The sequence below is a fragment of the Schistocerca nitens genome, chromosome 10, assembly GCF_023898315.1.
Source record: "Schistocerca nitens isolate TAMUIC-IGC-003100 chromosome 10, iqSchNite1.1, whole genome shotgun sequence".
NCBI lineage: Eukaryota > Metazoa > Arthropoda > Insecta > Orthoptera > Acrididae > Schistocerca > Schistocerca nitens.
Genome location: NC_064623.1, coordinates 130,723,731 through 130,739,579, shown reverse-complemented (window position 1 = coordinate 130,739,579; position 15,849 = coordinate 130,723,731). Strand labels below are relative to the sequence as shown.

At 42.9% G+C, this 15,849-nt stretch overlaps 1 protein-coding gene across 1 annotated transcript in view; it reads right to left on the bottom strand.

Annotated features, from left to right (window-relative positions):
- Window positions 1-15,849, bottom strand: part of LOC126209931 (poly [ADP-ribose] polymerase tankyrase-1-like) — an 84,909-nt gene that overhangs the window by 32,465 nt on the left and 36,595 nt on the right. Inside the window, exon 3 of the mRNA XM_049939049.1 lies at window positions 13,982-14,133. Within this exon, the coding sequence (XP_049795006.1) occupies window positions 13,982-14,133 (152 nt within the window). The remainder of the gene's footprint in view (window positions 1-13,981; window positions 14,134-15,849) is intronic.

Sequence of the window (15,849 nt, the reverse complement as noted above, 5' to 3'; positions counted from 1 at the left end):
GACAGTACGACAGTGTGCTTATCGATAAGCGCTAATACTAATGTGTTGAAGCCGTAGACACACATTTCGAACCAGCTGTGGCGAAATTTTGATGGAAGGGTCGCACTTTTTATCAGTCAGAGTTCAACTGGAAATACGCGATCGACGTCTAATCGTTGGTATGGACGAAACGTATTTTTTTGACCGTAACCTAAATATCTCTGTTAATTAGCAATTATTAGTAATAATATCTGGTGATCTTTCAAAATACTTTGCCTCGGCGAAGTCAGATTCTTGATTTGTACTACCCTGATCAAAAATGCGCGTATAACGTCACACGTACTGTTTCCATTTGACTTTATTATGTTTGTAAGCTCACCCGGGAAAATATTAGTCACCTCTTTATAGAAACGGAACGCTGTCTACGCTAAGCGGTCCGCATGCTGCAAAACTGGTAGTACGTGGTTGTAACAGAGGACTGTGTCGTCCTACAGATTCAGACAGACGACGTACGATCACCAATATCCCAGCGCGTTTTGCGCTCTGGCAGAGCAGGGCCCAGGACTGCAGGGGAGTAGTGGCGGCAGTAGCTCAGCGGTGCCAGGTTCGTCAAACCCGTACCCAGCCGCCAAAGAGTAACGGCATGCGGATGCGGGAGGCAGTGGTAACCACTGCATTAAGGTCACGTAATGTGTAAGTCACACATATGTCATCGTGATGAACTTTCCATTGGGAAAAGATATCGGATTAGTTCTCCATACTTTTCTCTGGTAGTGGACTGCCAATCACACGGTGACAATGAGAAAAACATCGAATACCATACTCAACGAAATGGTTATTCGCCGGAGCGTAGAATGTAAGAAATGTTAATGCGGTAGCGAAGCTAGAAAACCTGAAAAGGGAAATGCAAGGGCGCGGTCTACAAGGGTCGTTCGATAAATACTGAACCACATTTTTCTCAGAACACATTTATTGGTAAGAGTCAGAATTTGGTGACAATATACATCAATATGCTTCGTCCATTTCCTATTTTTCTACGTAGTCTACATCACGTTTTATGGCCAACTTTGTGGAAGAGCATGTATTCCCTGGTGGTAAAAACTCTTGTCCTGTAGGCGTAGCCATGTTTTACTGCGTGACTGACACACTCGAATCTTCAAAGTGTATTCCCCGTACTGAATCTTTAAGCGGCGCGAACATGGAAGTCCAAGGATGCCAGGACTGGACTGTAGCGTGGATGAGGCAGTGATGTCCAACCCAATTTGGCGATGTGTTCCCGGGTTCTCAGACTTGTGTGTGGGCGTGCATTATCGTGTTTGAGCAAGATTTCTGCTGGGTTCTTGTCCGATCTAATACGTCCGAAACTGTTCTTGAGTTTATTCAGAGTCCTCACGTATGCCTCTGAATTGATGGTTGACCCTCTTGGCATCACATGCACGAGAATGTCATCACAATGTCACCATGACTTTTTTGGCGGATGGGGCTGTCTTGAATTTTCTTCTTTTGTGGTGAATGAAGATGATGCCACTCATGAACTACCTTCTTGTTTCCAGTGCAAAGTGGTGCACCCAGCTTTCGTCCCCCGAAACGATCCGTGACAGAAAAGCTTCTCTGTCGGTCTCAAAACGCTCCACCAATGCAGATGAAATGGCCTTTCTGTGAATCTTGTAGTCCGCTGTGAGCATTCGTGGAACCCATCGTGAGCACCTCTTTGAATATCCGAGAGTCTCGATCATTTCAGACGCACTTCCAATGATGGCCGACAACTGTATAGGAAATTGTCGAGTTGAGATGCGCCGGTTGGCACGAATAATGGCATCCGCACCATTCAGCATGTCTGGAGCAGTGGCTGTGACAGGACGTCCCGAGCGTGGCAGATCTGCTTTTTCATTTCCTGAGACTGTAACTTTCTTTACCTGTCGCCCAACTGTACTCAAGATGTTCAAATGTATATGAATTCCTAAGCGACCAAGCTGCTGAGCTCATCTATTCCTAGACTTACACACTACTGAAACTAACTTAAACTAATTTATGCTAAGAATAACACATACACCCACGCCCGAGGGAGGACTTGAACTTTCGGCGGGAGGGGTCGCGCAATGCGTGAAATCGCGCTTCATACTGTGCGGCAACTGTACTCCTATCAACTGCAGCACCGTCATATACTGCACACAAATGTTTTTGGATGTTCACTATGGTTTTATTTTCCTATACACAAGAATTCAATAACAGCACGCTGCATGTAACGTGAGTCGTATGTAGACGCCACTTTGACGCTGTAGTACTGCTCTACCACCTGCCACAACTGTGCGAAATTTCACCGGCGCACAGAACAAACATCAAATGTGAAGAACCAACAAGGACGTTGGTCTATGTTTTTTTATTATTATGAAACTGGCCAGCTATGGACCGCATACAACTTAAGACTTATGGTGTTTCTTTTTCTTCCGTTCTTCCCAGTACTTCTTCATTTTCTCGCCAACTGCTCGTCTCTGCTCATCTGTCCACACTCTCTCGGGTCGAGGTTTTGGCGCATCTTCTTCATAGTTTGCGTTTTCTATAAGTAGCCTAAAGTTATTCCTGTCACATATTATTTCTTCTGTAACACCTATTTTGTTGGTGTCTTTCTTTACTGCTTCTGTCCATCCTACTGTTTTTTTCAGCTTACTAACGTAATTAAAAATTTTCTTTGTAAACCGTGTCTCTTCCATTCTTTTTAAATGTCCATAAAATTTTAGCCGTCTCTTCCTTATTGTATCTGTGATCTTTTCTGTATTTTTGTATAGGTCTTCATTTCTCCTTTTAATCCACCGATTTTCCTTGTTTTTCTCAGAACCTAGAATTTTTCTTAATATTTTTCTCTCTCTTTTTTCTAGTTCTCTTAATTCGCCTTTCTTATTCAATGTTAGGCACTCTGATCCATATGTTGCTTGTGTCCTAATCACTGAATTATAATGTTTAATCTTTGCTTGTATGGATATTGATTTCTTATTGTAGTAGTTTTGTGTTAATTTATATGCAAATTCCAACTTTTTTATTCTTTCTTTATTTGTTGTGTTATCCAGTCCATTGGCTTGGATCCACTCCCCCACGTATTTGAATCTATCAACTCTTTTAATTTTTCCATACTTTGTTTTCATAAACTTTTCTGTATTATGTCTGTGTTCTATATACTCGGTTTTTTCGTAGGATATTTTAGCCCAGTCTTTTCAGCAATCTCGTGTAACATATCAAGCATAACTGTTGCGTCTGTTCGGTTTTCAGTTATCAATGCCATATCATCCGCAAAGGCTAAACATTTTACTTCAAATTTGTTCTTTCCTTGGCCCATGCTTATACCCTTTTTGCCTCTGTTTTTTAATGTGTTTTCCCATGTTTTTACTACTTTATCTAAAACCAAGTTACAGAGAATTTGGGACAGTCCGTCACCTTGTCGAACTCCTGTTTTGATTTTGAATGGTTCAGAAATTTCGCCTTGAAACTTAATTCTTGATGTTGTATCTGTGAGCGTTTGTTCAACAAGTCTTCTGGTGTTTTCATCTACCCCTGATTAATAAAGTATCTGGAATAGTGTTTGTCTGTCTACTGAGTCGTAGGCCTTCTTGAAGTCTACGAAAGTACCTACTGTATTTTTATTTTGTATATCTCTCACTCTCAAAATTGTTTTCAAATTAAGAATCTGTTCTGCACATGATCTACCTCTTCTAAATCCTGTTTGATAATCTCCTATATTAGGTCCTGCTTGTTCCTCTATTCTATTTAAAAGTGCTTTAGAAAGTATTTTGTATGTCACTGGTAACAAGGATACGCCTCTGTAGTTGTTGGTGTCTGTTTTATCTCCTTTTTTATGGAGAGGGTGGATCAATGCTTGTTTCCAGTCACTGGGTATGATTCCTTTTGTCAAAATGTCTTTAATTACTATTGGTCTATGTTTATTAATAGCTTTTTTACAAAAATGTCGGGCATTACTTATTGAACAATCTTCGTAGCTATAGCGGGGCTCAGTAAAGGACAATGGAAGGAAAGATTTCTGCTCAGATGAATGTAGGATACGTCAACTGCAGTAGAAAATGGTATAGCTGTAGCAGGACTCACTACAAACAAGAAGTTAGGGCAGAGAGTGAGCTGCTGTGAGCAGTTGAGAGACAGGACTTTCATCAGAGTCGACAGTGATCTGGGGACGCTAACAACGATAGTTCAGCTATACGTGTCGACATCACTGGCAGAAGATGAAGACGCGGAGAGAGTCTAAGAGGATACTGAACGGGTAACTGTGTGTGTGAAGGACCATGAAACATTTGTAACAGAGCGGGATTAGAGCGAAGTACTACGAGTATATGAAGGAACGGGAGACAGGCTTACACAAGGATACGGGTTTGTTGGAAGAAATGAGAGCAGAGTAAGACCAACTGAGTTCTGCAATAAAATTCAATCAGTAACTGTAAGTACAGAAGACAGACATGTATACTGGGGGAGGCCCTGGAGGCACGGGCAGACACCAGCCGGATTACGTCACTGTGGGGCAGTAATTTCGAATCAGTTATTGGCCTGTAAGGCATAATCAGGAGCAGATGGACTCAGACCACAATTTAGTAATCATGAAGAGTAGGCTGAAGTTTAACAGAAACATCAGCAACAATCAATGTGTGAAGAAGTGATATCCCGACACATCACAATCAGCGTTTGAACCTCACTGAGGCAATAAACGCAGTGTTACTCCTGAGTACCTCTCGGGTTTCGCAAGACGACCACACGAAAAGTACAACACCTATGTGGACCTCAGCTTACCGACTCGTCTCGATTCTTAATATCTTTTCAAAATTAATCGAATGACTAATTCATACGAGAAGAATGTTTTGTAATAATTAATGAAAAAGACAGTTTGGCTTTCCTAAGGATGTTCGTCTTTACAGCTGTGAATGATACCTCAGAGAGCCTGACCAGAGATTGGTTGGCAGTAGGTACATGCTGTGATTTGACTGGCGCTCTGTGTTGGTCACGAACTGCTACTAGCAAACGCTCAACAATATAGCGTCAGTGGCTCATCAGCTACACTTCTGACATCTCGTCTCGCTGAAACCGACGCTATGTGGCATGAGACAAGGGAGTTATGTATTTTTGTGTTCCGTCGTGTCTTCCCTTTTGTTTCCAATTTCTGGTAGCAACCCGCTCACAGCAACGTTATGAAACTGTGAATTCAATTATTTCCTTACAGATGAGACGCATATGGTGATTAATAATGTGTCAGATGCGTACACCAGTAACTTCCTTTCCCTGTTTTCCATCATGTTAACTGTAAGCTCCCTTTCAACCAACATACGTACATCAACGACATTCAGATTCTCCCTGGCAAGAAAAATCTGGAAGAACTTACGTACGGTAAGGTCATCGCAAAAAGTTCATCAGGTTAAAAACAAAACATGAAACAAATCATACTTCACATTCTGAACAAGATAGCTGATGGATTTTGGTTTTTCATTGATTTTATATCGTTAGTGATCAGGGAGTCATAAAGTGTGCATTCCACTGTGTGGTGCTTAAATAATTTTTAAGGAAAAACTTTTCTTTTTCAAATAATCTTCATTATGTAGAAAATAGTGAGTAGAATAATTTGTAAAATAAGTCCAAGGACCTCTTGGTGCGAATCGTGTAGACAGTTGAGAATTAATAAATGAAAAGCAGCAGTTTGCTTTAGTTCTATAAAAGAACAGATAAACTAAAGCAAACTGGTGCTTTTCATTTATTATAATGTAGTTCTACCAAGAATCGAAGGAAGATTCTGTTAACAGTTGAGAATTCTTCACATTGTTTCACAATTTATCAGGAATGTTGTCACGAACTATGATCTGTATGAAAGCAAAAGTCCACGTGAGCCACAGTAAAGGCACATACTACACACACGAAAATCTGCCGCTGGTGAATGAAGACTTTAGATGTAATAGTACCACAATTCTGTACCGACTGGACACAAATGTGTCAGAAACAGAGAAGGCATTACCTAAATGCAACTCTTCCTGTATGATAGCTTCTTGTACTCCATTCGTGAATTTGTAAACACGAGTGCAAAATACCCCCCCCCCCTTCCCCCATGAACCATGGACCTTGCCGTTGGTGGGGAGGCTTGCGTGCCTCGGCGATACAGATAGCCGTACCGCAGGTGCAACCACAGCGGAGGGGTATCTGTTGAGAGGCCAGACAAACGTGTGGTTCCTGAAGCGGGGCAGCGGCCTTTACAGTAGTTGCAATGGCAACAGTCTGGATGATTGACTGATCTGGCCTTGTAACATTAATCAAAACGGCCTTGCTGTGCTGGTAATGCGAACGGCTGAAAGCAAGGGGAAACTACAGCCGTAATTTTTCCCGAGGACATGCAGCTTTACTGTATGATTAAATGATGATGGCGTCCTCTTGGGTAAAATATTCCAGAGGTACAATAGTCCCCCATTTGGATCTCCGGGCGGGGACTACTCAAGAGGACGTCGTTATCAGGAGAAAGAAAACTGGCGTTCTATGGATCGGAGCGTGGAATGTCAGATCCCTTAATCGGGCAGGTAGGTTAGAAAATTTAAAAAGGGAAATGGATATGGCTCTGAGCACTATGGGACTCAACTGCTGTGGTCATAAGTCCCCTAGAACTTAGAACTACTTAAACCTAACTAACCTAAGGACAGCACACAACACCCAGCCATCACGAGGCAGAGAAAATCCCTGACCCCGCCGGGAATCGAACCCGGGAACCCGGGCGTGGGAAGCGAGAACGCTACCGCACGACCACGAGATGCGGGCGGGAAATGGATAGGTTAAAGTTAGATATAGTGGGAATTAGTGAAGTTCGGTGGCAGGAGGAACAAGACTTTTGGTCAGGTGAATACAAGGTCATAAATGCAAAATCAAATAGCGGTAATGCAGGAGTATGTTTAATAATGAATAAAAAATAGGAGTCCGGGTAAGCTACTACAAACAGCATAATGAACGCATTATTGTGGGCAAGATAGACACGAAGCCCACGCCTACTACAGTAGTACAAGTTTATATGCCAACTAGCTCTGCCGATGACAAAGAAATTGATGAAATGTATGAGATAAAAGAAATTATTCAGATAGTGAAGGGAGACGAAAATTTAATAGTCGTAGGTGACTGGAATTCGATAGCAGGAAAAGGGAGGTGAATATGGATTGGAGGCAAGAAATGAAAGAGGAAGCCGCCTGCTAGAATTTTGCACAGAGCATAACTTAATCATAGCTAACACTTAGTTCAAGAATCATGAAAGAAGATTGTATACATGGAAAAAGCCTGGAGATACTAGAAGGTATCAGATAGATTATAAAATAGTAAGACAGAAATTTACGAAGCAGGTTTTAAATTGTAAGACATTTCCAGGGGCAGATGTGGACTCTGTCCACAATCTATTGATTATGAATTGTAGATTAAAACTGAAGAAACTGCAAATAGGTGTGAATTTGAGGAGATGGGACCTGGATAAACTGAAAGAACCAGAGGTTGTAGAGAGTTTCAGGGAGAGCATAAGGGAATAATTGACAAGAATGGGTGAAAGAAATACAGTAGAAGAAGTATGGGTAGCTTTGAGGGATGAAGTAGTGAAGGCAGCAGAGGCTAAAGTAGGTAAAAAGACGAGGGCTAGTAGAAATCCTTGGGTAACAGAAGAAATTTTGAATTTAATTGATGAAAGGAGAAGATATAAAAATGCAGTAAATGAAGCAGGAAGTGCAAAATGGCTAAGCAGGGATGGCTAGAGGACAAATGTAAGGATGTAGAGGCTTATCTCACTAGGGGTAAGATAGATATTGCCTACAGAAAAATTAAAGAGACCTTTGGAGAAAAAGAGAACCACTTGCATGAATATCAAGAGCTCAGATGGAAACCCAGTTCTAAGCAAAGAAGGGAAAGCAGAGAGGTGGAAGGAGTATATAGAGTGTCTATACAAGGGCGATGTACTTCAGGGCAATATTATGGAAATGGAAGAGGATGTAGATGAAGATGAAATGGGAGATATGATACTGCGTGAAGAGTTTGCAGAGCACTGAAAGACCTAAGTCGGAACAAGGACCCGGGAGTAGACAACATTCCATTAGAACTACTGACATTCTTGGGAGAGCCAGTCCTGACAAAACTCTACCATCTGGTGAGAAAAATATATGAGACTGGTGAAATACCCTCAGACTTCATGAAGAATATAATAATCCCAATCCCAAAGAAAGCAGGTGTTGAAACATGTGAAAATTACCGAACTATCAGTTTAATAAGTCACAGCTGCAAAATACTAAAGCGAATTCTTTACAGACGAATGGAAAAAACTGGTAGAAGCCGACCTCGGGGAAGATCAGTTTGGATTCCGTAGAAATATTGGAACGGGTGAGGCAGTACTGACCCTACGACGTATCTTAGAAGAGAGATTAAGGAAAGGCAAACCTACGTTTCTAGCATTTGTAGACTTAGAGAAAGCTTTTGACAATGTTGACTGGAATACTCTCTTTCAAATTCTGAAGGTGGCAGGGGTAAAATACGGTGAGCGAAAAGCTATTTACAATTTGTACAGAAACCAGATGGCACTTATAAGAGTCGAGGGGCATGAGAGGGAAGCAGTGGTTGGGAAGGGAGTGGGACAGGGTTGTAGCCCCAATGTTGTTCAATCTGAATATTGAGCAAGCAGTAAAGCAAACAAAAGGAAAATTCGGAGTAGGTATTAAAACCCATGGAGAAGAAATAAAAACTTTGAGGTACGCCGATGACATTGTAATTATGTCAGAGACAGCACTGGACTTGGAAGAGCAGTTGAACGGAATGAACAGTGTCTTGAAAGGAGGATATAAGATGAACATCAACAAAAGCAAAACTAGGATAACGGAATGTAGTCGAATAAGTCGGGCGATGCTGAGGGAATTAGATTAGGAAATGAGGCGCTTAAAATAGTTTTACTATTTGGGGAGCAAAATAAATGATGACGGTCGAAGTAGAGAGGATAGACTGGCAATGGCAAGGAAAGCATTTCTGAAGAAGAGAAATTTGTTAACATCGAGTGTAGATTTAAGTGCCAGGAAGTCGCGACTGAAAGTATTTGTATGGAGTGTAGCAATGTATGGAAGTGAAACATGGACGATAAATAGTTTGCACAAGAGGAGCATAGAAGCTTTCGAAATGTGGTGCTACAGCAGAATGTTGAAGATTAGATTGGTAGATCACATAACTAATGAGGAGGTATTGAATAGAATTGGGGAGAAGAGGAGTTTGTGGCACAACTTGACTAAAAGAAGGGCTCGGTTGGTAGGACATGTTCTGAGGCATCAAGCTATCACCAATTTAGTATTGCAGTGCAGCGTGGAGGGTAAAAATCGTAGAGGGAGACCAAGAGATGAATACACTAAGCAGATTCAGATGGATGTAGGTTGCGGTAGGTACGGGGAGATGAAGAAGCTTGCACAGGATAGAGTAGCATGGAGAGCTGCATCAAACCAGTCTCAGGACTGAAGACCACAACAACAACAACAACAGTACAAAATAAATTATTGCCGTGATCAGCTTTGTATTTTCAATTTGGCTATGTAATTATTGTGTACTTAAGGTGGTTATTATTGAGTCACTGCTTAGGATGTACATGTGCAACCGTAATGTTGGAAGAGTTCGCAATGCATGAATGTTAGCACTGCGTTCGTAAGACAGTAGCGTCTTCAGTGTTATTGTTTGCTGGCGTTCTATACTGACATCGGTTGCACACGTAATTCTCAGTGACGAGTTCGCTGTAATGATCTATGGAAATTGTATACAGCAAGTAAATGTCATCCCAACTAGTGTAGTGTACAGCATCAAAAGCAGTGATATACTGAAAGTGAATGATGTTCTACAGTTCGTTCACATTTACAATGTTATTAGACTGTAGGCAAAGAAGTTGTTAAATCAAGAGGTAAGACTAACCTAATGAGATAAGTCAGCATCAAATGAATATCTTGAACCATAAAATGTCTCTAAGAAAAATGGAGAGTAAATACTTCTCAGGATTGTCGATTCTTAAACTATTGACTGTGACGGCATGATCAGATCCTAAAAAAGAAATTCACATAAATCTCAATGAGAAAATATTGGACCTGTATTATATCACTTACTGCTGTCGTTGTTTTGGTCTTCAGTCCAAAGACTGGTTTGATGCAGCTCTCCATGATACTCTATCCTGTGCAAGTCTCTTCAGCTTCGAGTAACTACTGCAATCTACATCCTTCAGAATATGCTTACTGTAGTAGTCACCTATTGGTCTCCCTCTATGATTTTTACCCGCCTCCCCCCCCGTCCCCTTGCTTTCCACTGGTACCAAACTGGTGATGCCTCAGAATGAATCCTTTCAACCGATCCCTTCTTGTAGTCAAGTTGTGCCACAAATTTCTATTATCCCCAGCTCTATTCAGTACCTCCTCATCAGTTACGTGATCTACCCATCTAATCTACAGCATTCTTCTGTAGCACCACATTTCAAAAGCTTCGTTCTCTTGTTGTCTAAACCATTTATTGGCCATGTTTGACTTCCATAGATTGCTACACTCCTTTCAAAATACACTCCTGGAAATGGAAAAAAGAACACATTGACACCGGTGTGTCAGACCCACCATACTTGCTCCGGACACTGCGAGAGGGCTGTACAAGCAATGATCACACGCACGGCACAGCGGACACACCAGGAACCGCGGTGTTGGCCGTCGAATGGCGCTAGCTGCGCAGCATTTGTGCACCGCCGCCGTCAGTGTCAGCCAGTTTGCCGTGGCATACGGAGCTCCATCGCAGTCTTTAACACTGGTAGCATGCCGCGACAGCGTGGACGTGAACCGTATGTGCAGTTGACGAACTTTGAGCGAGGGCGTATAGTGGGCATGCGGGAGGCCGGGTGGACGTACCGCCGAATTGCTCAACACGTGGGGCGTGAGGTCTCCACAGTACATCGATGTTGTCGCCAGTGGTCGGCGGAAGGTGCACGTGCCCGTCGACCTGGGACCGGACCGCAGCGACGCACGGATGCACGCCAAGACCGTAGGATCCTACGCAGTGCCGTAGGGGACCGCACCGCCACTTCCCAGCAAATTAGGGACACTGTTGCTCCTGGGGTCTCGGCGAGGACCATTTGCAACCGTCTCCATGAAGCTGGGCTACGGTCCCGCACACCGTTAGGCCGTCTTCCGCTCACGCCCCAACATCGTGCAGCCCGCCTCCAGTGGTGTCGCGACAGGCGTGAATGGAGGGACGAATGGAGACGTGTCGTCTTCAGCGATGAGAGTCGCTTCTGCCTTGATGCCAATGATGGTCGTATGCGTGTTTGGCGCCGTGCAGGTGAGCGCCACAATCAGGACTGCATACGACCGAGGCACAAAGGGCCAACACCCGGCATCATGGTGTGGGGAGCGATCTCCTACACTGGCCGTACCCCACTGGTGATCGTCGAGGGGACACTGAATAGTGCACGGTACATCCAAACCGTCATCGAACCCATCGTTCTACCATTCCTAGACCGGCAAGGGAACTTGCTGTTCCAACAGGACAATGCACGTCCGCATGTATCCCGTGCCACCCAACGTGCTCTAGAAGGTGTAAGTCAACTACCCTGGCCAGCAAGATCTCCGGATCTGTCCCCCATTGAGCATGTTTGGGACTGGATGAAGCGTCGTCTCACGCGGTCTGCACGTCCAGCACGAACGCTGGTCCAACTGAGGCGCCAGGTGGAAATGGCATGGCAAGCCGTTCCACATGACTACATCCAGCATCTCTACGATCATCTCCATGGAAGAATAGCAGCCTGCATTGCTGCGAAAGGTGGATATACACTGTACTAGTGCCGACATTGTGCATGCTCTGTTGCCTGTGTCTATGTGCCTGTGGTTCTGTCAGTGTGATCATGTGATGTATCTGACCCCAGGAATGTGTCAATAAAGTTTCCCCTTCCTGGGACAATGAATTCACGGTGTTCTTATTTCAATTTCCAGGATTGTACTTTCAGAAAGGACTTCCTGACACTTAAATCTATACTCGATGTTAACAAATGCCTGTTCTTCAGAAACGCTTTTCTTGCCATTGCCAGTCTGCATTTTTTATCCTTCGTAGCTTAATTGTCATGAGTTATTTTTTTCCTACATAGCAAAATCCATCTTCTGCTTGAAGTGTCTCGTTTCGTAATCTAATTCCCTCAGCATCACTTGACTTAATACGACTACATTCCATTATCCTCGTAATGCTTTTGTTGATGTTCATCTTATATCCCCCTCTGAAGGCACTGACCATTCCGTTCATCTGATTACAATGCCATCGGCAAACCTCAAAGTTTTTACTTCTTCTCCATGGATTATGTCCTACTCCAGATTTTTCTTTTGTATCCTTTACTGCTTGGTCAACATACAGGTTGCATAACATCAGTGATAGGTTACAACCCTGTCTCAGTCGCTTCCCCACCACTGCTTCCTTTTCGTGTCACTCGAATCTTATAACTGCTATCTGGTTTCTGTAAAAATTGTAAATAGCCTTTCGCAGCCTGTATTTTACCCCTGCCCCTATGGAATTTCAAAGAGAGCATTCAGTCAACATTGTCAAAAGCTTCCTCTGATTATACAAACGCTTTAAACATATGTTCGCCTTTCCTTAACGTATCTACTATGAGAAGCTGTAGGGTCAGTATTGCCTCGCGGGTTCCTGCATTTGTCCTGAATCCAAGCTGAGCTTCATTTACTATAAATCTGTTAATCATTATCATACCGGTATATAGACTGAAGAGCCAAAGAAACTGCTACTAATATTGTAGATAGCCCCTGTGAGAACGCCGAGTTCTGAAGTAAGATTCTTACGTACGTGTCACTTGTCAGAATCGCATCTAGACTCCACCAACGTCGGAAGTAGTGCTGGAGGGAACTGACACTATGAATCATGCAGGGGTGTCCATGAATCTGTAAGAGTACGAGGGATTGGAGATCTCTTCCGAACAGCGCGTCACAAGGCATCCCACATATGCCCAAAATGTTCATGTCTGGGGAGTTTGGAAGCAGCGGAAGTGTTTAAACTCAGAAGTGCGTTTCTGGAGCCACTCTGTAGCAATTCAGGACGTCTAGGGTGCCGCATTGTGCTGCTGGAATTGCCCAAATCCGTAGGAATGCACAATGGAAATGAATGGATGCAAATGATGAGACAGGATGCTTACGTACGTGTCACTTGTCAGTCACATCTAGACGTATCAGGGGTCCCAATCACTCCAACTGCACACGCTCTACACCGTTGCAGAGCCTCCAACAGCTTGAACAGACCCCTACAGACATGCAGGATCCATGGACTCATAAGGTTGTCTGCATTCCCGTGCACGTCCATCCATTTGATATAATTTGAAACGAGACTTGTCCGACTAGTCAACATGTTTACAGTCATCAACAGTCCAATGTCGGTGTTGAAGGGCCCAGGCGAGGCGTAAGGCTTTGTGTCGTGCAGTCATCAAGGGTACACGAGTGGGCCTTCGGCTCCGAAAGCCCATATCGACGATGTGTAGTTGAATGGTTCGCACGCTGGCACTTGTTGGTGGTGCAGCATTGAAAACTGCAGCAATTTGTGAAAGAGTTGCACTTTTGTCACTTTGAACGATTTTCTTCAGTCGTCGTTGGTCCCGTTCTTGTAGGACCTTTTGCCTGGCGCATCGATGTCGGAGATTTGAAGCTTTACTGCATTCCTGATATTCACTGTACACTCTCTAAATGGTCGTACGGGAAAATTCCCAAGTCATCGCTACCTCGGAGATGCTGTGTCCCATCGCTTATGCTCCGTCTATAACGTGACGTTCAAACTCACCTAAATCTTGCCATCATAGCAGCAGCAGCCGATCTTACATCTGCACCCGACATTTGTCTCATACAGGCGTTGCCGGTCGCAGTGCCGTATTCTGTCAGTTTACATATCTGTGTATTTGAATACACATGCGTATAGCAGTTTCTTTGGCGCTTCAGTGTGTATCAATTGAAAAAAGTAAATTTTTTACCTGTCTTGGACTTCGAGCCACTGTAGTCAGCTGCTATGGCTACTGCCATAAAGACGCAGATGAGCCAACTAGTGCTTCTGCAAGACATGATGGAGGAGAAAAAGTGTCTTCTCCGTCGAAATGTCTTCGACACGTGCACGCTGTTGAGTATCCTGTAATTTTATAAACAAATACAATTACATGGTTCAAATGGCTCTGAGCACTATGGGACTTAACTTCTGAGTTCATCAGTCCCCTAGAACTTAGAACTACTTAAACCGAACTAACCTAAGAACATAACACGCATCCATGCCCGAGGCAGGATTCGAACCTGCAACCGTAGCGGTCTCGCGGTTCCAGACTGTAGCGCCTAGAACCGCTCGGCCACCCCGGCCGGCTACAATTACATGAGTCATTTTATTTCAACAAGCTATAAAGGAAAGTGGCTAGTGTAAATTAATCTATCTTGCTAAAGTGGATAATATCTGTTTCAAAAATGAATTTTCACTTCGTTCTGCCCAATACGTAGTTTCTGCCTCAGCTAAGCCGTTTACCTCAAGTATTTCGGAAATGAAATGACATCGAATGAAATTGTCTTAAATGAAATTACGAGCTGATGAGGGGATGCTGGTATGTTTTACTTAAAGCAGCAGCGAGCCTTGAGCAGGCAAGAACAGCGCAAAGTGGTGGGGGAAACTACGGCCTGAGGCGTATACCGGCAGCTACAGAGAGCTGATTCTAGTACGACTGTTGACGCCCTCTAAATACACAGAAAGAGAAACAAAGACACGACGGAAATTGTGTCGACGATACGAGTTTGTTTTTCAATAAATATGAGAAGAGTTACCAGTATTTGTGATTATGGATATTGTGATAGGCAATAGAAAATTAATGGCTACTATTTTAACTGCCATAGAATATGGGGTATCACATGAAAGCTGAGAGTGTCAGTAAAAACTATAGAAGTCACATTTCTTTTATATTAGTTAATCTAAAAGTACAGCCGATTTTATAACAGTATCGTAGGGGAAATGTGTCATTATTCTGAATTTGCCACGGCTGAATGTAATAGAAAGGCAGTATGAGTTATTCAGTTCCGTTACTAGCTATTCCAGATGATGAATATTGAAAGTTTAATGGTATTTAATCATTAGTTCATTGTTTATGCAAATGGGGATTGCTAAAATTGCTAAATAAAAATCAAATGCTACACGCTATGTGAAATCTAAAAGCACAAATGAGTGGAGGACGGAGGGATGCTCTTTCTAAGCTTGCCACATGTATTCGTATGACTTTATTTGTATATTGTATATTGAGAAAGAAGCAAAGGGAACAAAAGAAAAATTTGGAGTAGGAATTAAATTCCATGGAGAAGAAATAGAAACTTTGAGGTTTGCCGATGACATTTTGATTCTATCAGAGACATAAAAGGACCTGGAAGGGGAGTTGAACGGAATGGATAGTGTCTTGGAAAGAGGATATAAGATGAACATCGGCAAAAGCAAAACGAGGATAATAGATTGTAGTCGAATTAATGCTGAGAGAATTAGATTAGAAAATGAGACACTTGAAGTAGAAGATGAGTTTTGCTACTTGGGGAGCAACAGAACTAATGATCGTCGAAGTAGAGAGGATATAAAGTGTAGACTGTCAATGGCAAGGAAAGCTTGTCTGGAGAAGAGAAATTTGCTACATCGAGTATAGATTTACGGTAAGCGTCAGGGAGTCTTTCCTGAAAGTATTTGTAGGGAGTGTAGCCATGTGTGGAAGTGAAACAGTTTAGGCAAGAAGAGGATAGAAGCTTTCGAAATGTGGAGCTAGAGAAGAATGCCTAAAATTAGATGGGTAGGTCACGTACCTAATGAGGAGGTATTGAATAGAATTGGGGA